Source organism: Patagioenas fasciata, chromosome Z, assembly GCF_037038585.1.
Source record: "Patagioenas fasciata isolate bPatFas1 chromosome Z, bPatFas1.hap1, whole genome shotgun sequence".
Lineage (NCBI taxonomy): Eukaryota > Metazoa > Chordata > Aves > Columbiformes > Columbidae > Patagioenas > Patagioenas fasciata.
Window position 1 is genome coordinate 67566836 of NC_092560.1, and position 26340 is coordinate 67593175.

At 39.5% G+C, this 26340-nt stretch overlaps 1 protein-coding gene across 2 annotated transcripts in view; it reads left to right on the forward strand.

Annotated features, from left to right (window-relative positions):
- Nucleotides 1–26340, forward strand: part of PIK3R1 (phosphoinositide-3-kinase regulatory subunit 1) — a 62671-nt gene that overhangs the window by 14955 nt on the left and 21376 nt on the right. The window contains exons 1-5 of one of the 2 annotated variants that reach the window (XM_065860209.2): nt 15809–16072; nt 20322–20414; nt 22120–22194; nt 24964–25095; nt 25967–26168. In XM_065860209.2, coding sequence (XP_065716281.1) covers nt 15928–16072; nt 20322–20414; nt 22120–22194; nt 24964–25095; nt 25967–26168 — 647 coding nt within the window. In that variant the 5' untranslated portion in view covers nt 15809–15927. Of the gene's footprint in view, nt 1–15808; nt 16073–20321; nt 20415–22119; nt 22195–24963; nt 25096–25966; nt 26169–26340 lie in introns of those variants that run through there. The other variant, XM_065860208.2, reaches the window with a different exon arrangement.

Here is a 26340-nt window from a genome sequence, read left to right on the forward strand (position 1 = left end):
AGATGTTTGAGTATAATTTAGAATATATTCTTTCAAGTCCAAATCTACTCCATCGTTCTGAAACCAGGGCAGCATAGCTGGTCATTAGCCTACCTAAGCAATTTTCTAATGGAGAGAAAAATTTAGGGAGGCCTTTTGTTCCAGTGCAAGCCAGTTCTTGGAATAAAGGGATTTTTTAGTGGTCCTCAGAATCTGATTTGGTCAATAGAGAAAGTGCTAAGGAATGCATATTGAAAAACAGCAAGTAGCAAAAGCTTTGTCTCAAATATCTGGAAATAAATGACCTCTGTTTATTCAGTGAGGGGTCCTCAAGAGCACAGAGGGATGAATGTTTGAATTCTCTTTGCTCTGTTGTATTTATAATTTATTACCGTTGTTTGAAAGATTAGCATGCATTTCCCACTGCTTTCATGTTTTTGTAACTTCCTTTTGGGTCAGACTTAGTGCTGACAATTCCAAAACCCTTCCGATAGTCTGTGCAAGCTAGAGCTCCGTACATGAAATGATTTTCACAATCCGGTTGTTATTGAGGATGCTTTTGGGGCGGGCTTGTATTAAATCACTGATTTAACGATGTTTACTACATAGTGACTAGCATGAAGTCTTACTTCTTTTGAGCTGCCTTCTGGCTTTCAGGGAGAATTCTGATTGTCTGCTAGAGGAGCATTTGCTGGTCATCTGTTGTGTGTAACACTAATCATTGCTTCAGATGAATCTCATAGAGATAGTTAAAAGTCTCTTCTATATTTTATCTTAGAACTTGCACTGAAAAGGATAGTGGGCTGTGCGTGCCTTCCCCAGTGATTTAAGATGCAGGACTCTGAATTGCATGTACAGTTTAGCAAAAAAAGGGAAGACAGTTACTGACTGTTATACGTTTTTCTCCAGATGTTTCCTCTAAGACAAATATCTAGGGTTTTATTATGACACAGAGGGAACACACCAGTAAGATGAGAATGGTTGTGTTTGGGGTGTTTTTTTTTAAATTTTCATTGTCTATTTGATCTAAATAGCCAGTTAATCGAATACTGTGGTAAATTGTCTGGTAGTTTAGATGGAACATGCCCATGCTTGTTAATGTGAGCTGCTCTCTTATAAACAGAGTATTAAAATGCTTTATTCAAAAACCCTTTGGATGCAAACTAAGATAAAAATTAAATTATTTTAAAGTACTGATGTTCTTAAAAATATTGTGTATGGTTGGGGTTTTGTTTAGTTAGAAGACTTGTTCATACAAGAAGTAGCAGGCTCCTACTCTTCCTTAAATTGGTGGCAAAACCCATTTTTACTTCAGAAGGAACAGGATCAGACCTATAGTCAAGATTTAGCAGCACTGGGACAAATCCCACGGTTCTTACTCTCACTTCTTTCAGGAAAAATTTCTGTTGCCTTTAGGGCTTGGAGCACAAATGCTAGCTCAGTTTTGAAGAGATTCCAGTACACCAGACTGCATATAATACAAATGTGCATGAAATACTACGTGATGAATGCTGACATAAAGAACAGTGTCTGACTGTTCTTTCATCAATTTTTGAAGACATGGAAGGGAAATGCTGTTATGATCATCTCTTCTGAGGTCCTGGGTTAATGCAGGGCATGGCATTTCATTCAGTCATTCCTGTATCAAGTTTGTAACTTCTAGGTAGATGTAAATTGTGTTCCTAATTAGTCCAAACTGCTCCCTTTAGTATATACTTAGTGTAGATGACTTAACTTTTTAGCCTTTTGTGTGTCCATTACATAGTTAGAATTGCAAATGTAGTAGTAGAAATGTCTTCATTTGGAGGACACACACACATTTAATTGTATTTGATGATGACAGTATAGAGATTATTTTCACAAAGTTATTTTCTTCCATTGTATTCAGTCTTTTTCACTAGTGTATATGAAAAATTTTCTCCATGCTGGTAGATACTTTGGCAAAGCTCTTTTTATTTTTTTTTTTTTTTTCCGTAGGGCTGCCTGTTTGGGTAACCAGTGTGACTATAGTGAATATTTCTTAAAATTGAGGGAATTACCTGATGACAGTTTTAACTGTATATCCTATTACTGTAACAAATTGTTACATTTATAATACAGGGTTTTATTACATTGATGCATGTACATATATACAGTGAATTATACACTATAGTAGAACATTATTAAGATTGCAAAACTATGTATCTGAAACTTGTGCTTGTACAGGTAATTGCACCTTCTTGCAGTGTATGCCATCTGATATGTTTTTAATTACATAGTTGCCTAACTCCTTTTCCCACTTACCCTTGCTTTGTTCATTGTTGAGGTCTTGACTGAATGAGATTTTCTTCTTTCTGGTGGTTTAGTTTGTGATCATAAGCCACCTTTTCTTCAGAGCCTTCAGGCTCCTCTTTGGAAACAGGTTTCTTCATTGCCAATTCTGCTCTTTCCACTGATGTGGATGATAGCAGCTTCGTAGAGCTTCACCTTCAGGACACTGTTGTGAGCAAAGGTGGTATCATGATTCCTGTGATGAATGAAGTAGACCAGAAAGACAATTACAAAAATCACTTTTTAAACATAGTTTAAACTTAATCTCTTTGCAATAGGGAGGTCATGTGGAAAAAAACACTTCAAAAAGCTGAATTTGGGGATGGAACTTTTTACTTAAAGCACTCTTCACTCTAACAGTTAACTAAAGCCAGGAACCAGAGCTGCATTAGGTTTGACAGCTTAAGGCTTTATGCGTCACAAGGAGTGTGCACCATCTGCTCACTCCATGGCTGGCTTCAATTGCTGGGTACTGGGTGTCCAAGATGATTCCTTGCAGAACAAATCTTCCTGGCATACCTCTGCCTGCATCATCCAGCTTTACCAGCTGGAATCCAAATGCGAGCATCAAAAGCAAAAGAATTATTAGAATGTGAGTGCACAGATTCAGCAGATTTGGTGACATAATTTAGTGTTGTCTCGTTTCCTGATTCTGAGAATTCAAAGCTGCAGGTTCTCAGTACTTCACTGTACATGTAAAGCATGTCTGGCAACAGAAATATGCATTTCAGGGACATGCAGATTTTAAATACCTTTTGCTTTACATTTTAATGGTGCATCTCTAGTACTTTTGTTTTTTTCCCTGTATCACGTTTGTGATTCACAGTGGAGGAATTTTTGCAAATGATGACATTATATAGTAAATTATAGTCCTTGAAACCTGATTTTAATTTTCTAATACCTATCAGTAACTTGCTTACTTGAAAGTGCTTTTGCTACCATCTGTACTCTGCCATGTTGTAAACTGCAACCTTATTTAATCAAGAGGTGTGTCAGTGCCACTTCATCCCAGACAACATTTTTCTGGTTTACTCTATTTCTGGCATCATACATCAGCTTTCTCTTTTGGCAAATGCTAGTCTAGAAACTGGAAATCAAGGTGGCTTCAGTGTGATTGATAGATGAGTAATAGGGGAGGTATGAAATATACTCTTGACACATGGAGTAGTTATTCATTAACTTTCCAGACACACTAGAAATATGGGAAGAGTGTTCTGCCGTGCAAGAATCTGCGCTGTCTCACACCAGACCTCTACACCAAGTTGACGAAACTGAAGGATGTGTTTATGCCATACAAAGTTGTCTGCATAGCCTTTGTGTTTTTAGGTTTTTCGTATTTTGTGTCTTCTTGATACTGATGTGGAAATTGCAGGGTCATTGGTTGGTATGTACATACAAGACACAGGACTCTGAAGAACCGTGGCATTTGATCTTTGAAAACCGAGTATATGAATGCATGCTCCTATGAAAACCCCAAGTTGCAAAAATCGTTTGTAGTGTGCTAGAGAGGCATTTGACAGATCACATGCAAGTACATACATGTGTGTTTCATTATTTGATTGCCTTAGGAGACTGGTGTTTAAGTTGGCAGATATACTCACTTGGCTGGCAGGATTACAAAATACCAGAAAGAGAAAGAGACCAAATGCTGAGAGAGAAAGAGACAGAACATGTAATGCGCAGAAAGCATGGTGAAGCTATAAAGCCAGCAGGAAAAAGTAGACTTAAATGTGGTTCCAATTTGTTCTGTTGAGCTCAGGTTGATAGCTGTGTGCAAGTTAAAGCACTGCAATATGAGTTTAATGTTTTGGAAAACATAAAGTTTTCTGTCAGGTTAAGTATGATTTGGTCACCTGTTCGCAGCCTGTCAGAAATCTTGAATTAATGCTTATTTCCCTGAGTGAAATTAAGAAAAAAAAGGCAACTTGTTTTGAAGCTTTACATAGCACTGTCAGACCGTAGCATAAGTGGACTTTGAAACTTTGGTTCTAGTCTTTATTAGCTTGACACAAGACTACAGTGTTGACTCCCAGTATTTGTTAAACTTCTGTACGTAATTTGGTGTTATGTAATTTGTAGCTGTTTGGGGTGGGGGAAACAAAAAAAAAAAGCCCGAACACAGTCTTTATACATAGTAAGTTAGAACTAACTATCCTGCAAGGTTTTACAAGCAGCAGCCAAACAAGTTGAGTGTGTGTGTCTAAAGAAGTCTATACCTGTGACCTCACACTTTCTCACTCGAGGTTGTACCCTTCGCAACCTCAGGCAGCACACGTTTGCAGCAATTAGAATATTCACTTGGTCCTTTGCATTATTTATTCCTAGCTGAATGCCATTAAAATAACCTGCTGCCTTGCTCTGTCTCCTAAGACTTCTCAGTTTGAGAGCAACGTTTGAAATGTGGGAAGCTGACTGGTGGAAAGCTTGACTGTTGTAGTGAAACACAAGAAAAAGAGAAGCAGGAGTGCTGGCTCCCCTGAGAGATCAAGAAATATGCTATTAAAAAAATTAAAAAGAAAAAGAAAAAAACCCACACAAGAACAAATAAACACAGACAGAAAGCGTTTCCCTTAAAACAGGACCTAGATTTAGATGACTGCTCATACTAATCTCTCTAAAAGAGGCTACTAGCGGCATATTTACTGCAAAATACTAGAACCCTTTGGAGGTGGCAGGCTCCAGTTTAGCAGTTCTGAGTTGTGCGAGAATTGCATACCTGGTAGCATCAAAGAATTTACATGAGTTACACCAGCTGTCTGCTGCATCTACCATTTCTGAGGAGCTTTACCTTGCAAAAGCCTCAGTAAAGTTCTCTGAAAATGCCACGGCTCAGTTAATTAGGATACAAGTTTTTCCAACTTCATGCACAAGTTTGGAAGGGTAAAATTAGAAGGAGAGATAGGTGGAGAAGGATGCTTTTTCTGCTGTAGCAGGCAGTTTATGTGAACTGCACTTAAAAACCAGGAGTCATAAGCCTGTTAGAAAAATCAGGTCAGTTTAAAATTAATGCATTGCTCCTCCTTCTGTTCTCAACAGGGAACTGATTTTCTGGAAGGATTCTCCATATGGGAGTCAAGTGAGAAATCCTTTCTCTACTTGGCATGATCCTTGTATGAATAAATGTATAAATTCTTTTAAAAAGATAAAATTAAATGAGAAAGAGATGTTCTCTTCTGGTAAGGTCAAATGAAGGTAACTCCTTTCTTTTCTGCTCCCTCCCCCCCATTCTCCTCTTTTTACCCCAGTAAGATAGCAGGAAAACAAGCAGGATATACCTGGCCTTTTGACAGAAAAGCTGCCAACTCCCAGTCCTTGCTGGCCAGTGTGGAAGAAGCCAGCAGCCTTTCAGCCTCACAAATGTCCACCCATTTCTTAGTGAGTCATAGCTGGAAGATCTTTTCACATGTTAGATCACATCTTGTGCAAGTCAGGGATGTATTTTTACTCCTTTATTGCATCCTATAGTCAACATCCTGAAACAACTGAATGATTGTAGGTTTAAGTTCTGTTTGTACTTATGTGGAAATAGAGATAGGTGTGTAGGTAGATAAGACACTTATATTTTCAGATGTGGATGGGTTAGCTAGAAAACTAGCTAACTTTCATGGCAGAAGCAAGATGGTGGAAAAACTGTTTGGGTTTTTTTATGTGTCTGACCTGTAGAAGCTCTGTATACTTGCAGCACTTAAATATTCAACACATTAATATTTCTTGGTGTGCATATTTGTACACTCGGTATTCTCATAAGTTCAGAGGCAGTCAGCTTGAGCATTGATACTGCTCCCCATGAATCTTCTCCAGGGAAGCTGGGGAACTTCCACAGAACTTTCACCTGTGCTGGAATAGGCTGGTGTAGGGCAGCTGTGTGGAGGCAGAGGTAAGGAAGGGAAGCAACAGGTGAGAAGGTTTCTTGCTTACCTCTTGAGTCTTTGTGGAAGAGATAAGAAAAGCTTCTGCCTCCCCAGCTTCTTCCCTGGAAGAGCAGCCTTCATTTGATGCACCCAAGTCAAAAATCACAGAGAACATGTTGTCAGTTCTTAACCAGATATGTTTGTTTTTTTTCAGTTTGCACAGCCTCTCTACAGTTTAGACTTTCCAAGACCACTTGCAAAACAGTTCTGCAGTTATTTCAGCCTCTTCTGCTTGGCCTCTTTCACAACACAGTGCCCCTTTTCAAGAGGGACACATTTTTCTTTGTTTTAGACCCCAAGAAACTCTTTAACACTGTAGGGCTGCATGGAGGTTGCAAAAGGATTTTTCTGTGTTGAAGTGCTTGGAATTATGCTTGGGTTTTCTTAAGGAGAGGCTTAACTTTTAGTCTCTTTGCAAATGAATACTCTCAGTGCTGACTGAAATCCTGTTCCATACCTTCTTATCCTGACTTCAGTTAATCTTTGGCTTGCACATGGTAATGTAAAAACATAGCCAGTTTTTCACGCTAGCCTTTCATTAGCACCGTCTTTGTTATTTTCAGTTCTTTTTTTTACACTTCTTTTAAACAGATTTCGTGCTATATGAATTTCTGCAACACAGTGTGCTAAACAGTACACAAATTAAGGTCTTTGTCCAGTTCCAGCTAGCCAGCCAGTTGAGACCCTGACTGCTTTGTAAGGGTCCATGAAATTCATTCACCGCTTTAACTGTGGAGGTCTAAATTAAAATTACTTTAGCAATGGAGTGAGAACAAACAGTGGTTTATAGAAAAGACGTATTTAGGTTGATTCATTGAGAACATGTACTTTATATTCCATTACATCCTTTTTGTATAGTAGCTTGATAGTGTGAAATAATTTGGAATGAGAAATCAACACTGACATTGCTATGCAGAGAAAACTTAATGGGTGTATGATACAGTTCAAAAAATCTTATTATATACAGGCTCAGAGTTTTCTTCTTGTCCTGAAATTAAAGACAATGGTGGGATTAACTCTCTGTAGATGCAGCTCAGGAACTTACTCATGTTGGTTTTGTATCTTTGTCACATCAGCCCATGGTTTATAGGCCATCAAGATTAACCTAGTTTTACTTTCTTATAAGATTGCCTTTCAGCATTGCTGTATTTCTGCTGCTACAGCTAGGACCCTAAGCTTTTTCTTCCTTTTTGTTTGTTTTTTTTTTTTCCAAGAGGAAGAAAAAAGCTTGATTTGAAATACACTAGTTTCCAGAATATAAAAGTTGTACTGATGTTGGATTGCTGTTTGCATTTTTTTTCTGGGTATCACTATGCACTCACTATTTTTAACTTTCTGTGTACTTATAAATGTTTCCCATAATCCCCAAAAGATGAAGGAGCTGTTTTGGCTTTTATCTGTCAGCAGTTTCTGCCAGTGCTTTCATGTAAATCTTCCAGATCTAAACAACTTGACTTCTCAAGCACAGTAATACACACTATCTTTTTCTTGCAGTAGTGAAGGGCTTATTCTTTCCCTCTGGATAGTTTAAGAGTGATTTGTTGGCATTTTTCCCCCATTAGTTTCTCCACAGCAAAAAGGAAGTAAAACGAAGTATTCTTTCTGAGCAAAACTGCGTACTGTCCTGAATTTTTATGTATTATTATTATTGAATAAAAAGAGAGTGTTTTAAAACAGTCTTCTCAAGTAGAATCTAGTTGCAGGCCTGTATCTGGTGGAGTCCTTCAAGGGTCAGTACTGGGACCAGTACTATTCAGTATATTCATCAGTTACTTGGATGAGGGAACAGAGTGCACTGTCAGCAAGTTTGCTGATGACACCAAGCTGGGAGGAGTGGCTGACACGCCAGAGGCTGTGCTGCCATCCAGAGACCTGGAAAGGCTGGAAAGTTGGGCAGGGAAAAAATTAATGAAATATAACAAGAGCAAGTGTAGAGTCTTGCATCTGGGCAGGAGCAACCCCAGATTCCAGTATAAGTTGGGGAATGACCTGTTAGAGAGCAGTGTAGGGGACAGGGACCTGGGGGTCCTGGTGGACAGCAGGATGACCATGAGCCAGCACTGTGCCCTTGTGGCCAGGAAGGCCAATGGCATCCTGGGGTGTATTAGAAGCGGGGTGGTTAGTAGGTTGAGAGAGGTTCTCCTCCCCCTGTACTCTACCCTGGTGAGACCACATCTGGAATATTTTGTCCAGTTCTGGGCCCCTCAGTTCAAGAAGGACAGGGAACTGCTGGAGAGAGTCCAGAGCAGGGCAACGAAGATAATTAAGGGAGTGGAGCATCTCCCGTATGACGAAAGGCTGAGGGAGCTGGAGCTCTTCAGCTTGGAGGAAACTGAGGGGTGACCTTATTAATGTTTATAAATATATGAAGGGTGAGTGTCACAAGGATGGAGCCAAGCTCTTCTCAGTGACACCCAATGGTAGGACAAGGGGCAGTGGATACAAACTGGAACACAGGAGGTTCCACTTAAATATGAGAAGAAACTTCTTCACAGTGAGGGTGACAGACACTGGAACAGGCTGCCCAGGGGGATTGTGGAGTCTCCTCTGGAGACATTCAAAACCTGCCTGGACGCCTTCCTGTGTAACCTCATCTGGGTGTTCCTGCTCTGGCGAAGTGATTGGACTGGATGAGCTTTCAGGGTCCCTTCCAATCCCTAAGATTCTCTGATTCTGTGATTATCACAGACTACTCATGGCCTTACATAAGAAATAACTTATGGTTGGTACTGAAAAAAAAAGAAGCAACAGCAGTATAGAGCAAGATCCTTCTTTATAGGTGGCAGAGGTCATTCTGGAGGGAACTCAAGCATCCCCAGTATCTGACAGTGAACGTCCATCCAGCAGTCCTGTCTCAGTTATGAAGAGCAGATGCTGCTGGAGCACCATTACTAACCATCACCATGGTTATGTGGGAAGGGAACTGAGGTTAGTTAGTGCCAAACTATTCCAAAGAAAATACATGTCACTGCTGTTTAGGTAAAACAGGTCTAGCACATGAACTCGCTCAACCTATGGAGTGTTTCTTGATGGAGGTCATTGAAATCCTCTCACCATGGCTCTCCGCTGGCTGGCCAGAAACAAAACTTTCAAGTGCCTCTTAAGATGAACGTCAGCATTCCTCCTCTTAAAAGATAGGCAGCTGTCTCTCATTTGATGAAGGTTTCTGGGTACAATGGAGTACATATTTCCTTCCTCACTTGCTAGGAAGAACTCGAGACCAAGTTGTTGAGAAAGTTCTCTTGCATGGCAAGCTGGGTTGAGATGAAATAATAGAAAATTCAGGTTGGAAGAGGAGGGTAAACAGGCAAATATGAACCTACTGGGCAACCACGCGTCCTTGTACAATCTGGACAATGTTGCAGGTAATAAATGCCTCAACTCTTCAGCTGGGTTCTGTTGCTTTAGAGCGCTAGGCTTTGCATGCTAAAAATGGGCAGGATAATTTCATGGGGAAAATGCTGTGCCATCATGTGGAAAGAGAGGAAAGGAAGAACTGAAATTGCACATGCAGACTTAGTTCGTTCTTGTTTTAAGTTCTGAGTGCGTGACCTTGTGGCCTTGGTGCTCTTTTAATGTAGTTTTGTTTATATGTCTGTGTAGTATAGCAGGCATCAGACAGAGGGAGCTTTGCTGCTGATTTCTGGTAGAGTGATTGCGGTAAATTACCATATAAATGCATGAATTTACATATAGTCTCTTTAAAATAAATAATGCTTCTGCTCGGGTTTCACTGTTCCTTTAAAAAGAAAGAAGTCTAGAGTGCAAGTTAGTAGAGTATCATGGTTTTACTATCCTTTGAAAGATGAGGTAGACTTTATGGAAATGCAGCAGACATCAGTTCTAAGAAATCGCTTAGTTAATCATAAGACCATCAAGGGAGGTTTTGTTTGTAGAGAAATGTCATAAGTTTGCTCTGATTCTGATATGGGCTTCTAGGTAATACTACTGCAATCTGGACATTTAATGACAACAGTAAGCTGAAGTTTGCGCTGGGAACCTGATAAGTAGGCCACAAGATGCAGCTGCCAGTGGAACGTGCTGTTTGTCCCTACATCTGCACTATCCACACTACACTTGAATATTCAGTGTCATCTGTTTTCCCTTCCTGGTATCATGTATGGTTTTATGTCAAACCAATGCAGAAGGTAGAACTGTAAGTTTTTCATTGTGTCGGAGGAGAACTGGGCAGAATTGCTCAAATTCTTGCAGAGCTCAGCTCTTTTCTATCCCTGGAGCAGCAATCCTGAAGAAGGACAGGGGAAAATAACAAGCCTCACTCGACGAAAAAGTCAGTGTTTTGCATTTTGCTGGGTCCAGCTTCTTGGTTGACCCTGTCCTGTCCCTCCCTGACTGTCACTGCTTGTCATAACCACCCTGCTCCTTGGAAATACAGTAACTTGGTACCTACACCACAATTTACCTTGCATCTGCTAATGTCTTTCTGACTGAAAACTGCTGGCAGGGAATCTGCAGGCATAAACAAGACATGAAAAATATATGCTGGCTTATTAAAATATTTTGTTTCTCTGTCCTCAGAAGCAAGCTCTGAGGGGTGCTGGCTCGTTCTGTTTGGAGACATTAACCTGCTCTCCCATTTACTGACTGGGACACTGAAAACACCAGTACCTGCTGTGTTCCTGCATGTCACACATGTCTTGAGGGGATCCCTGAGACTGAGTGGTAGGAGGGAATTACATGTCAGCCTGCCACCCCGAGAGCAGCGTGGGCAGCCTCTAGGCATGCCCTGTGCTCCAGACTGTGGGAAAGCAGCAACACACAGCTCTCCTGGAGACCAGCAGGAACGAAGCCTTGGTGACAGCCTGCTTGGGGTTCAGCTCCAGTGATGTCTGTCCGGGGTCCCCTCTGTGCTTCTCAGCTTACTGAGTAGCCTCCTCTACTTAGAAGCAGAAAGGCACGTTTTACTATGTTCTTGCTTATTTCTTATTTTACTCTTTCTGCTTGTCTCACAGCTCTGTGGAAGAACAGCTGAATAAGCAGGTGGTTTTTCCATCTCATCCTAGGGTTTTTGGACGGGTTTCTTTTGTGAAACAGTTTAAGTGTTATGTATGGTATTATAATGCAGAGTACCACATGCCAGAATATTGCGCTTAAATTTTTTTTTTCAGAAGCCTTGCAATTTTTACTCAGAACAGGGCTTCTCATTTCTCTGATTACGTTAATACTAATTGTAAACATTTGCATCCATTTCGAATCCTGGATTCAGTTCGTTTGAAAAGGTGTATTGCAAAAACTCAACCATAGAGGGAAGCAGAATACTGTCTTTACAACAGCCTTAACTACAAGCTGCTTTTTAAAAATCGTCTGTGCTTCAGTTGAAGCCAATGAAGAACATCTGTTGTCTTATTTATAGCTCCCGTTTCTAAGAAGTATATTCTGTAGCAGATGAGAAAAGTGCCTGACAGCTCATAATTCATAAAGTTACTGAGGTTTAATCTGATAGAATATTATGTACAGAATTCCTTCCCAGTACAGACAGTATCACTTCCCTTTCAACAGATGACAGAAATAGGGCTTTATGAAACATTAAATTAATAAGTGTGAAATATGATTAGCAGCCACTATGGAAAGTATTAAACTATTATAAAGGAATATAGTACTCTACACTACATTGCTTGGTGGTTTTGTTTTCCCACTTATTTAAGCAGCTAAACTTCCCTCAAGTCAGACACTGTCTTCTTTTACTTTCTCTCCACTCTTCCATTTTTCTTCATTTTAGAAAAATTCTTTGTTGATTAGGGCAGCAGCTCTGTGACAAGCATTCAGTTTTGTGCTAGAGAAGAGTAAAGAGACCCCAGATTTCATTTGGGAGAACTGGTATGTTATAAAGTATGACTTTCTGTATAAAATAAAAGCTTTATTCTGTCTAGTTCTGCCATCAATTTTTTATAGATTTTCCTGCATTACTCTGTATTTGCCAGGACTTGTTTCACTTCTGTTCCCATACTTGCACCTTATGCTCCTTAGCCCCGAGAGTGCAGCTGATGCAACCTTATAAATGGAGATGAAGAGAGGAATTACTTCTCCTGGCCTCTTAAACTTCCTACTTAACCACCATGCACATGGTATTTTATTAATCAGTTCATTGCTTGCATATATTACTGATAGCCCTTAAAACATCTAGGCAAACTATTTAGTTTGTCTCAGTTAATCTATTGGTTTATACAGGTGACTCTTTGCTTTTTTGCAATATTAAGTATAGCCAGGATAGAATGAAGTAGCATTCAGTTTTTATTCTGAATCCCCTAGATTCAGTAGGTTGGACTTAAAATGGCCCAATCGTAATATACATGTATTTGTCCTCCTGCAGAAATGACTACCTGGCTTTGTTTTGTTGAGTGCCACATATAACAAGTTGTATACATTTTTTTACAAAAATCAGTTTGAAATGCCCTTTTCAGGGTTATAGGCGATGTTGTCAGTACCTGCCTCACACAGAGGATTCTGGAAATGCTGGCTATGTGTTTTGGACGGTAGACTGGGACTGGCTGGAGTTCAGAAAGTTATGCTGGTGAGAACTCCTGCAGTTTTCATCCTTTGGAATAAGTCCCTTGGGAAAGTTCTTGTCACTCTGTATTACTGATGTAGGATGACACCAGAAATAGGAATGCTTTAAAAAGCAATTTGAAGTCCAGAAGCATATTAACAGAGGACCTTTTATCCGTGAGAGTCATTGAGATGCCCTAGGAAGTGTATTCTGCTTTATTTGGTTGTTTCTCCACTGAAGATGAAGGAAAAAGAGGAATGACAGCTGTTTTGAAAAACCATTTTTTCAGTACAGTTCTGTATTTCCTCTTGTGGCTAAAATCTTCAGCATCCTATTGACGGAGAACATCTGAATGAAGTTGTCATTTCATCCTCTAGTTCATACCCAACACCTACTGAATAATTGAAGAAGTAGACTGTGCTTGTCACATAGTATTGAAGGATTTTGGAATTGGCAGTATTTCCATCCAGCTTCCCAGTTGTACTCCTGTCATGTAAGGTCGCCAACAGGCATCATTTCCCAGTTCCTTTCCATAGCTCTGGGGTCACTCACATCGCAGTACATGACTCACAGACACTTTTCTGCCTTCATAAATATGGGCTTCTTGTGAACCTGAAGGCTGATTGTGTTGGTGGGCCAGACCATTCCTTTTTCTAGTGCTGGGATAATCTTCACCTCTTAATTTCTCCTGGATCTAGTCTCCTTTGGCTGTCAAGGCTTCTGCGGTATTCTGAGTCTGCAGTCTGCCTGTTTGACGACGACATCTGATAAAAATAAAAGACAAGTTATAGTATACTTGTTAAGCCATTTGTAATGATGTGTCAAGTTCACTGAAGCTTAAATCCTTTCATATTTTTCCATGAATAGTGTTGTCTTTTAGAATCATTGTCATTAAACCAGTACTCAAGGTGGGTAAGCCCTGAACAGCTTCTTCTTCCTGCTCTTTTTAGTGATACTTTCAGACTCTAGGGGAATTTACCTGTAGCCAAACTAAATCACTTCAGGTCAGTGAGGTCTAAGGAGAGGTATATTTCTCTTCCAGCAGTTGCAGCTGAATTTACTATCACAGTCCTTGATTTATCTGAGACACACAGTGACATCAACTTCTTTGTCTTCGCTGTCACCTTCTTGTCTTTCTTTCATCCTTGCCCAGTGAGAGCCTTTTGCTGATAGCATTTAGGCAGTTCTGAACACTCTGTCTGCCTGTTCTTTTGGTAGATGTCATTAGGCTCTCTGAAATTACAAATGCCAAGGCAAAGTTATGATCCTGAAATCTCAAACTGAATTTCTCTCTGGTATTTATTTGGAATATCCAACTTGTCTTTTCCTGTCTTGATCTGGCACTGAATGCAAAACACAGGGCTCTGTGGAAACTGTCTCCCTAGGTTCTGGGGTGTTTTTAATCTTTCACACTGGTCTGCTGAAAGTTTCTGCAGGAGCTTGCTGCTTCTTAAGACTATAAAAAAACATGTAACGGACCCTGAAATGGCCTCTCACTAGAAGTTAGGAGCTTTGTGTCAGTAATAGTTGTTTTGCTCTCTGACGGGATGTAAGGCCTTTGGTCTGCAGCTGATGGGTGTGGGTGCTGAGGGGGCCGTGGCACTGGGACTCAGCGCCTGGAGCAGCTGCCACCGCAGGGCCCTAGGAGCATCAGGCTCTGCTGTCACCCCTGCAGGGGCACCTCCTGGTGCCTTCCAGTGCTGCAGGATCTGGACCTGTGTCTCCGTGGGCCTGTCTTTTGGAGTTTCCCAAAGCACTGCTGTCTGTGGTCTAGGGGTTGCCAGCGGTCGGCACATGGGAGTGCGTGGGGCTGCTTCGGTTCAGACGCCTGCCCTAAAGGCTGTGCGGGAATGCCAAACTGCCCGTTTCCAATGTGCTTCCTCTTGGATTTCACATCGTATACTGACGAGTGACTCTGTTCAGCTATGTGGATCCTTATCGAAATCAGATTTGATTTGAAGGAAAATAGGTGATAATAGGGGAACATTTTTTAATCCCATGCCTAGTCAAGTATATAGCAGCATTTCTGTCAAGAAAGCAAGCTCCCATGTTTCCTAGAATTTTCAATACCAAACATTGTGGAAAGCATTGCAGAAAACCCTCCACTGTCCACAACTTGTCATGCATTACATCACTGATGATGCCGCTCACACGAGTGTATTAGGTGCTCAATCAGCCGTTGTTTCTTCGCTTTGCTAGCTAATTTTGTTGGAGGCATTATCACAACTTGCTTGACCATGACCCTTACTTTTGCATTTATTCTTCTGTGTTAATTAATAAGCTTATGTTTATTATAGTTAATTTCAGTGCTAGTCAAACTATTCACATTTAGACATATTGTATGACTTTCAAACAAGGATATGTGTAAATCTGTGCATGCGTAATTCAGTGTGTTAGTGGATACAGTGCATAAAGATTATATCTGCATGCACGTAGGCCGGTTATGATCATCTTAAGGCCTGAGCTCTCGAATACCAGACTTTTATGTAGAGCTGTATTATCTTCAAATGTAATATGTATACACAAACTTAAATGTCATTTCTGAAAAAAGAACATGCATGGAGTAATCTTGACTCAAGGCTAAATTCAAGTAATGATTAGTATATAGTTCCTGTAAAATATTTAGAAATTAAACTACTTACTATGGTTTGCATTATTACATTTTAAGTTATATTCTTTATATATATATATATTCATTTTCATTCTTCTTCTAGCAGTAATGAAAGATTTGGCTCAGAAACTTCTGGAGCCAAATTCCAGCTTTAAATTTCCACTTGTCGTTGCCAGGTACTAACTCTAAAGTATCTCTTTTTACTGAGAACCTTTCCAAAAGGTGCAGCTGTGTGCTGGTTTCATCTTGCACTTCGTAGCGGTGTTGCCAACCCTTGAACGTAAGGTATGCTCTCATCTCCCACACATTGCCATTGCTTTAGAGCTGTTCATGCCTGTCTCTATCAAGGAGGGGGAAGAGTTCACAGATTGCAGCATACCCTGGCTTGTGGTTCATCTCATTGGTTCTCACTGCGGCAAGGTAAAAATAGAGCTAGTGGAAAATCCAGCTTTTATCGTCTGTCATCAGAGGCGTCTTTACTATCTGGAGACCCACTACCAGACTTGTGGCTAGAAAGAAGACACAAAAACTGTATGACAGCTTTTCCCAAACAATATTTTGGAGACCGTGGAATTTCAAAAAAATCACAGGAATCTTAGGGGGGAAGAATGATTGCTTTAAGTGAGAAACTGATACTGGATTGTAGCAAAGGAATCTACAAAGTTGCTCAGATTCTTAAGAGTGGATTTGGTTCTCCAAACCTTTGTGCAGTGGTACAGCATGCCTCAAAGCAAAAGATACTTTTGAAATCAGGTACTAAATGCAGATTACGTGTGGGCTTTTTTCTTCTCTTTTACTCTGTAGATCTTAATATGCATGCTGAATTTTCTTCTGGACCATGTAATCTAGAATCAAGACTTCTTTAAGGTATCTTGTATTCTGGCTCTGGGAGTCAAATTGGTTTTTTCTAAAAGTAACTGTAATTTAATTTGGTTTAGCCTCGGCCATTTCCTTTCAGCATTTTGAAACTGGAGGGCATTATTCCCAAATTTGTCTGTCTTCTCTGTAAATGTTATAAACTGCCTTCAGTTCTATAAGTACTGCTAATTATTTTTTTTTTTTTCCTGGCAAATGTCTGTTTCAGGGGGCCTTTTGCCTTTAAATGAACGTAATTTTCTATTTTGTGCAAAAGTTGGAAAGTCTAAAGTACAAGTCAGTATGGTGCTATGAGTTAATTATATTGGAGATGGCACAATGAATAGGAAATCCTGGAACAGGTGGGAGGCTAAGTGATTTTAATTTGTTAATGCTATCTCCAATATGCTGATGAAGTGAGTGCTTTTTTCAGTGTTGCTGAGTACTGTAACTTTGTGACTTGGATGTATTCTTGTGTCATTGCTGAGTTGAAGGTAACTATAGGTTTTACACCTGCTATTGTGTATGTGTATGTGTTTTTCTTTTTGCTGTAGAGCTTCTAGTAATGAGCGTGTACATACTATTAGAAGAGAGGTGAATATCCTGAGTTTTCAGTCAGATACACAATTATTTTACAGTTTATGTGTTTATGGGATTGGTGTCATTATTTGGAAGGCTCTCTTCATACCTAAAAAATCAGTAGTGTCTCTGGTGGATAGAAATTTTCAGTTTTGGAGAACAGGAATGGGATATAGGTAGGAAGAGACAACAGAAATCCTCTGAACTCCTAAAACTGTAATATTTTTCCAACTGCGTATTTTAATGTAGCAGAGAAGTGTTGGAAATGTCTTTCCTTTTAACCAGTGTGGCATTTGCTTTACTTACTTATGTTCTGTAGAACTGTTACGTGTTTTGTATAAATGCATAGCTTCCAAAAGTATTTTACTTTCACTAAGAATATTATTGATCCAAGAATACAGTACAACAAAGAGATTCGGTAACAGATTAGGATACAAACAGAGTTTATAAGCTAAGATCCTGCTTAAAGTGTAGATGCAAAGCATGGAGAGTCAGGTAGGTTGCAGGAAGGGTCTTGGTAGGGTCTTCATCCATCCCATTCCTTATGTTCCATGGAGACGATCAGTTTTCTGTAGTGTCATTCTTCACCCTGCAAGGGCTTCTTCCCATGAACTGAAGTCTTCCCCCTGACATTGTGTTTTCCTTTTTGTTTTGCTTGGACTCCATCCCTCATGTAGAAAATCTAAATCTAGTGGGAATTTTTTTTTTTTTTTTTTTTTTCTAAATACACCTTGCTTATAGGTATTTGGAATGTTTCTCTTGCCATGATTTTAAGGCACAGTTTGGTCAATGCGAAAAAGTATAGTTCTGTCTGCTGCTCAGTAGCCTGGATGGACCATCCCTGAGCTGCCCAGGTGTCACCTGAAATGTTCCAAGTGTCTTGTCAGGTTTGACTTCTGCCCTCTGTCTCTATCTCTACTTCTTCATCTCCTTTCCTTCCTCAGATTTAGTTTAGGCTGTTGACGGTTGCTGCGTGCTGCCTCCAGCTGGAATTGTGAGATGAGCATCTTTTTTCAGAGATGATGCAATTTCATTGCTGTTATGCAAGAGGGAGAAGGGTACTTAATGTAACTACCTCCCTACCTAAGGCAGCAGAAAGTTATGTTCATAAGTAAAAATATATAAACTCTGTTCTTAAAACCTGTTCTTCCTCTGCTACCATGTACGGGATTCATTTTATGCCCTTAGCATTCTGTGAGTCTATTGGTATCTCATAATTTGAGTATTTTCATAGCATGTGATGTGATTCTGATTTGATCTTTCATTTCTTCTTTCAATAGATTTGCTCTCATCAAAAGATAGATTCATAGTTTGGGGTTGAAAGGAACTATTTGATCTGAATATTAAAATCAAATGGTCTGTATTTCACAATGCCTCAGCAAAGCCTGCTTGGAGTGCAGTATCTTCCATTTGAGCCCAACTTGTGTTTGATAAAGCAGGTACGATGTTAAGCTAAAAGAGTTGCTCCACATGGAACCTGAAAGTGATTTGAAGATTTAGAGAGGTGAAAAGTCCATTCCTTCCCTGAGTAGCTTGTTATGCATTAATAACTATAGTTGGAGAGCTGCTCATTAGCTACACTTATATACCATGTGCTTTCTTTGAATTTTGCTTCTAATTACAGTGTCGTAACAAGTCAACCATCTGACAAAACTTTGAGTTTATGTATCTACTTACTTGCATTTTTAAACTAATTATGTTGCCACCAAGGAAGGAAGTAGTGTGGTTTTTAACAGAAGCTACCCTCTGAAGAGCTGTGGAGACAATCCTTAGTTACAGTGCTGACTATTATTGCTTTATTATATGAGTCTAGAATCAGGTTTTCGTTTATTTTGCCCAGTACTGATAATGTAACTAGCGTGTAGTCATCCTCTCAGGGTGTGGTTCAGGCTTTAGAACTCTTTTGATACTCAAGAATTGCTCTGATTTTCCACTAGTCGTTAAAAAGTAACATCAACAGGCCAGAGATCTGCTTAGGCAACTCTTTTGGGACTCCTGGATGCTCATTTTCTGGGCCTCTTAAGTTAAACTGTTATGACTAACAGATGTTTTTCTAATGTTCTTCTCAGTTAAGAATGGACTGGAAAGTATTCCATCATTATCATACCATCATTCTGCTTATTTTTGCAAGGGCCTTGTCTCAGTGTCACAATATGCTCCACTTCCATTACTAGTTTGTGAACTATTGTTATTTATTGATTTTTATTTTCTCTTCAGTTTTCTGTGCTTCCAAACTTCCTCTGTACCTTCCTTGCTGTCTTACTACTTCTAAATGGTTAGCATTTAAAAAAAAAATCTAATTGTTGCTTCCAAAATAGGATGAATTTTCAGCTAAAATTGTCTGCTTCCTCTTTCTTAGTTGTAGTACATTTAATTTTTGTGGTATCTCAAAGGTTTTTTTTTTAAACTCTCTATTCATATTTTGCTGTTGGGTTTGGCCTTTTTTTGTTGTTGTTGTTGTTGTTATTGTCTTTTTCTTCTTCTACTTATTTATCTTCATACTTCTGTTCAGCTTCAGTCTTCCAGAAATACTGGATGTGCATGTATGTATACTTGTGCACGTATGTATACATATGCATGCAGGCACATACGTGCATGTGTGTTTAAGAATTGCTCTATATTTGTCTGTGGTGAGGTTAATCGCACAGAGATCACCATCTCTTAGGCAACTGGCAGCTTTTACTTCAGTGTTTAAGATTTGTTTATCAATCATAAACCATTAAACTGTGCCAGATGTTTCTGGCAGTAGTTTAATAGTATCTTTATGTACATGTTCTTGCTTTCCAAGAGTTAAACAGGACCTCTCTAAAACTTTCAAATTATTCTTTTGGCAAAAGATAGTGTGTTTACAGATAGATCATCCCTCATATTACAGAGCCAGAACATTCCTTTATACAGTGTGTTTCCTTTGTGGAGCAACTGGATTGTGTGAAAATTGACTTTGTAGAAAATCCATATACAGGCTGGTTTGAAGCTGCAAAATGTCTCTTTCTGATTATACAATTATTTATTCTTAACCATTCATTGTAAAAAAAGAAAATTCTTGCATCAAAAAACCAGTACTCTTAGTAGTATTATGCTTAAAAATCAAAAGCAAACATAAGTTATTGAATGAGTGTGAAATACTTATTTGTACTGCTATTTCAGGCCTTTGAAAGTCTGTTTTATCCAGAGGATCAGCAGCTCCCAGGTGGTGATGTGTTTAGCTCCCTCATCTGGTACATGCTGGATCTAAATGTTTCAGACCAAAAGATTTTTTCTTCCTTGCACTGTATTTCTGCCTCTCCATAGACTGCGAACTTATATTGTCTTTTCCTTTCCTAGGAATATGGGGAGTGATTCTAGGATTGCCTGAGGTCCCTAAAACAAAGTGCTATAAAAATGCAACTGTCATCATTTTTATTCAGCTTCCTGATTATTTGTGGCGTGTTCTCATTTATGCCTGACAAGTGGGATATTTGTTCCATACTTAAAAATTAAATGGTTGCATTATGTGTCTTGACTGTGATAAACAGAATTTGCATTCAACCGTAGCTTGGCTTATTTTTTTTTTCTTCTTCTTTTACAGCTTTTTCACTTCCAGATCTTACCGAGCAGTTCGCACCTCCTGATGTTGCTCCACCGATTCTTATCAAGATAGTGGAGACCATTGAAAAGAAAGGTAGGATGAAGAATGATCTGCCACTTTTTTTGTTAGTTATGTGAACCAGATTGCAGAATCAGATCCAAAGCTGGCATCTCCCCTTTCTAGAGCTGCTAATGCATCACATTACTCAACAGATATGAAATAATCTCATTAAAGGTTTGATGCATTGGTTTCTGCTATGTAGAGGCTATTTGGACTGTAGGAGCAAAACCAAAGTTTACCTCAAATGACATTTAATAACTACTATAAGTATTATAGAAAAGTAAGGGAGATTGGTTTGGTATTGCTTTGGTTTTTTTTTACTGATAAGTGCCTTAAGGTGGTTATGGAAATGCCATCTAAACATTTCATTGGATATATGCAGCCAAACAAGTAATGTTTTGCACCAAAGCAGGAAAAATAAAATATGAAAAAGTTACAAGAACTCTTTTAATACTTCAGCACCCAGTTCTTTATTGCTGCTCTATGCTGAGCAAACCAATGTTATTTTTATGGTTTTTCGCTGTCTTGCTTTCCTGTGTTGATGTCTCTCCATGCTGTGGAGGCTTTCTCCTTTCTTCTCCTACATCTTGCCTCTTTTGCCCTATTTCTCTCCTCCTGGCTCTTGCCCTGATGTCACCTTCACGGTCCTCATGCGGTAAGAAGCAGCTCAGTGGGTTCACCTCATTCAGTGGCCTTGTAGCCAGGGAGTGAGAGGAAAAGAGGTATTCTGATCAGACTCAGGCTCCTGTCCTTGGGGACACAGGTTCTCGCATGCTGTTCTGACATTTTCAGAGAGCATAAGCCTTTCCTAAATGAGTGGGAACTTGCCAGTATCAAAGAGAAGGACCAGTATTTAGCAAGAGTTTGCATACTGTGTCCAGAAAATGCCACTGATACTATTAAATCATCAGTGCTCTGCATCTCTGGGTATAGTCTCTTTCCTTATGTCTTCTCTATTTCCTCTGAAGTAGCTAAGTTGTAAACAGTATCTTTCACATGAAAACACTGTATTGGTGCCTCTTACTCAGGTGATTATCAGACATACCATGTGAAGTACACAGGCATTTTCTCTCACACCAGTGTTGTGACACTCACCCTGCATACACTGTGAGGTTATGGGCTCTATGGAGAGTCAGGTGTGATCTAAGGGTTACCTGTCCCGTGGAAGGGGCTCTCTGTCTCTGTTGACTGCATAGGGTGCCAAAGGTTAGGTACACTTGTAACTTAGAAGTCTCAGTTAAATATTTAAATCTAATTAGGACGTGAGCCAGAACTTCTGTCACATCGCTGTCCGATTCCTGTAGGGTGGCCTAACTTAGATTGCACACTTCTTATCCGCCTTAAAGACCTGGTGTTTCCAGCTGGCATGTAGAGTGTAAAAGAAAATCTGGCTCCTATGATGCTCCTGCAAGCTGTTTTCTTCCCTGGTGTGTGTTAATCAGTTTCTGAGTCCTGGCCTTCTACAGCCAGCCTGTGGAGAGTTGTACAGAATATATGGGACTGCTGGCCCCTCTGGTCTTCCTTGGCCAGCTCATTCTGCAGACCCAGCAGTTTGCCTGTGCAAAGAGCAGTCTCACAGCCTTAAATACAATGACATTCCATAGTGTGGTAGGTGGATGGTGGTGGGAGAATGGTGCTAATTTATACTGTAAGTACTTATTTGAAGAAAACAGAAGTATGTTGTGTCATGGCAACAGTAACTGGAATATTAATGTATCCCATCAATTTTGTTTTGAAGGTCTGGACTCCTCAGCTTTGTATGGAACACAAGGCTCAAGCAGCTCAGCGGAACTAAGACAAATTCTTGAAGGTGGTAAGTATAGTTCCCTTCCTGAAAGCACTAGGCAGATTTTGTGGTCAGACTGCTCTTCTTTTCATGGCTTCACTGCGTGTTTTTTCCCAAGAGTAATCATTTTAATAATTTCTTGGTCACTTGCTTGTTCAAAGACTGACAGTCTAGCTGTACAGAGAAAAACAAGGTGTTCTGTTCAGAAGCAGGATAGAGACACTATTCCTGTAAGGCTGCAGCATATTATTTTGTAAACCAATGGTCATTTGTTTACATACAGTTCTGTGTGTGCATTTTTTTGGTCCAGTAGGACAAGAAGCAATACCTGCACAATCACTGCTTGCTACAGAGATGATGCTGGAAGGGAAAGATAACTGAATTAATGTTGCTCCAGCAGGCTGGGTTCTCAGGTTTTGGACAGTAAAATGCAACTACACCAGTAACACCACATACCCGTTCACATTTGCTGAAATATATTTCTGTCTCTTCTAGATACTCTTCATTTCTGCTTCAGGACAGAATATACTGCCATGGCAACACTCAGTTGCAGTATGATTGATCAGGAGCTGTTGTAGGAAGAGTGCTTGGCCACAGCATCGCAAGCTGTGCAGTGTAGGGTGTGAACTCCCACTTGCATAAAAGAGCACAAAAATACAAGGGCTAGAAAATGAAACTGGTTACATGCCATGTTGCCAAAGGGACAAAGGAGGCAAACTCAAACTGTGAATTATCTCTCTTTAGTTTTAGTAATTGGAAATATTAACAAAATGAACAAGAGATGATACCGTGAGTTGTCTGTTCCTTCAAATCAAAAGGGCATCCTGTCTTCTGATTATGGTGGCAGTGAAGTAGTATATGAGTGCAGCAAACAGGAAGAGGAGATATGCATGTGGTGCTAGCCGCCTAAGCTGTAATTTTAGTATTGTAATGATATTTTTCAGTCTAGATAAATCCAGATTTTCTATGGCAACAATGTGAATGTATCTCTTAATTTATCTGAATCCCTTTTTAAGTCTCTAAACTTCTAAATTTCATCTGTCTCCTCAGATCAAGAAACTGTGGTTTACTGGTATTTTTATTTAAAATGTAATTAGGTTTGACAAAAGAAAACAGCACTTTACCCTTCAGTATATCTTTCTGAGTTCTCTTTGTGATAGGATCAGAATCTTCCAGGACAGAGCCGGTGTAGTGGGTGTCCACATACATGGATGCAGACAGATCTCATCTGCTCCACCTACTCTCTTTGAATTAGCAGAGTGCTAATTCAGAAAGCAAAGTTGGCTTTGGTCTCAAAGTTGTTGTGAAGTGCATTAGTGTGCTGTTCTGCTTATGGTTAAAATGCTCTCATTAATAGCTTAACTGCCTGCTAGCTTCAACACAGTGCTATCTCGCTCCAAAATCAGAGATGAGTTGCATCTGGCCAGCTCAGCAGATGGAAGAGTTCATGTCTGTTTATGACATTACACCCAAAATGTGGCAGAGTACTGCAAGTTTGTTACTCATGTATTCATTACAATAATTTGGGATATACTTCAGAGAATGGCTCAACACTGAAAGAACCAGGATTTGACTTGGCTTATGAAATAAAAAACCATGCTGTGAGCAGCAAAACTAATGAAAACTTTCTTATGGATTTGTGGTTGGATTCTTTGACACATAATTGCTCTTGGAGAATTCGTATCCACACTATAAGTTTTTTTATCTTCTGAGCCGTTCACAGTGTCTTTTTCACCAGGTAAATTCTTTGGTGTCTAATAAGAATTGAGCTCATACTGCAAGCTTTCCTTTGGGGAAAAGAGAAGGGAGGCAGAGGAGCAGTAAGTTTCTCACTACCAGCTCTTGACGGCCTTTTTTCACAGTAGGTGTAGACATACCACAAATCTGATTCCACTGCCTCCCAGATGAATTTGGTTGAAACTGGCCTACTAGGTTTAGGAGTTATTTTACAGGGGTCTTGGCTAGCCTAGAAGGTTGGTCAGCATTAATACCTCTTAAATTCTTGTACCTCTAAGTTCTATGCACCTTTGTAAATATTTAGGACTTCACTGAGCCAGAGCTTCAAATTTTAAGATGAATCCTAATCTTGCTTGCACTAAGTAGGCCTTTCTGTATTTTCCTATTTTTATTTTTGCTGCTGATACTCCTTGCTTCAAGGGTAACAAGTAGCCTTTGATGTGACATTCCCAAACACTAGACCAAGTCATAACTATCCTGGAAGGATGTCAGGTTTTACAGGATAAATTCTAACAGCTGTAGAAAACACCAAGCACCTGGTTCTGCACGTGTGTATTTGTTTCAATTTACTCACTTAAATATTTACAGGCTTGGAACCCGAAGTTGCTAATGAAACTTCCAGTCATAATAGAAGTAGCTACAAGTAGAGAACCTGCATTTTCCCAAACCCTTGATTAGTACTTATTTCTCACACAAAATACTTACAGGTAAAAGAGAGACCTGTTAAAAATATTCTGATGTTCTGTAACGTTGCCAATATGCAGCACATAACTGCTGTTATTCTGAGTTCAGCCCTGCACTGTGTATCACAGAAGGCCACACACACCTGTGGAAGCCGTTTAGTTCATCAGGTGCCAAAGGCCTGGGCATGGTGTTGAGCACTATGTGGTCTTCATCTCAGAGATACTTCGTGGTGTCTTACAGTCTTTCTTAAAGAGTTGTTCTCTTTAAACCAGATCTAAGTTAGCAGTTTTGAATTGATAGAAAGCCCTTAAATCATGAGCCTTTATATTTTTCCAGTTTCTGATGCCTAACAAGTATGTTGCTCTTTCCCTTTAGATGCCTCTTCATTGGATTTAGAGACATTTGATGTGCACACTTTATCAGATGCTCTCAAGAGGTATCTCCTGGACCTGCCAAATCCCATCATTCCAGCAGCTGTTTACAGTGACATGATTTCTGTAGCTCAAGGTATAACTATCACATTATTTCAAATGTCAAGCAAAAAAGTTTTTATTAGCATTCTGAATATCCAGTGATCCAGCTGTCACCCACAGAACAGGGAAGGTTCTGCACAACTTGGCAGCATCTCAGAAAACAAATACACCTTTACCACTTTTGATGACAGCTGTTTCAATTCAGATCTAGACCTGCGTTATTTACCTATCTATTTAGGTAAACATAATGGAAAATACAAAGGATAACACAGTTCTCATTTTAGTAAGTAGAATAACTACAGAAAAACTGGGGAGAAAAATCAAGGACTTATCTGTATGGAGAAAGCTAATTTTTAACTTTTTATCAGTGCTGACAAAGTAAATGTAGTAGAGGTCATGGTGTTCTGCAGTACGTTGGAAGTTGCAGATTATGAAGTGAGAAGTACATGCATGTAAGATTCATCATCTACAGTGGTAATTTCAAACAAATATAGCTTATGGGCTTTCAGCATGTGGGCCAAGTATTCTGTTATATATCTCAGGACAGGATATTGTTGCTGGTAACCTTCAAAGTTAGAACAGCACCTGTGAGACTTATCTAGTGCATCTCAGAATTACCCAATCATATGTGACTCTAAACACAAGACAGACTTCTACCAGCACACTCTGAACATATTGTGGTTTTTACCAAAATGCATATCTGTTTCCACTTGACTTTTAAATACTTGTTCTTTACTCTTCCCTGAGCATTTTACTTTTTGCAAAAGAAGGAAGAAGTCTTACGGCACTAATGCAGGACAGATTTTTTTTTTTTTCTGTAAAATTGATGCTTCCAAAGGAGTTATATTTTACTTGTTCAATATTTCTTTGCTGATATCAAGAGCCTTTTATCTGTTTGCTTGCAGAAGTGCAGAGCTCAGAGGAATATGCTCAGTTGCTGAAGAAACTCATCAGATCTCCAAATATACCTCCCCAGTATTGGCTCACACTCCAGTATTTGCTCAAACATTTCCTCAGAGTTTGTCAAGCCTCCAGCAAAAATCTCCTGAACACAAGGTCTCTGGCTGAAATTTTCAGCCCTCTGCTTTTCAAATTCCAGATAGCAAGGTACGTGGGTCATCTTTATTATATTTTGTACTGTAACTATGAGTTAATTATATACAAAAGTAAGTTTAATGAATTAATTTTCTGATCTTCTAATGATGAGGGCATTGTTGTATGTTTTTACTTTTTTTTTTTTTACTAATTCTAACATAAACTTCTGCATTTTTCCTAGTTC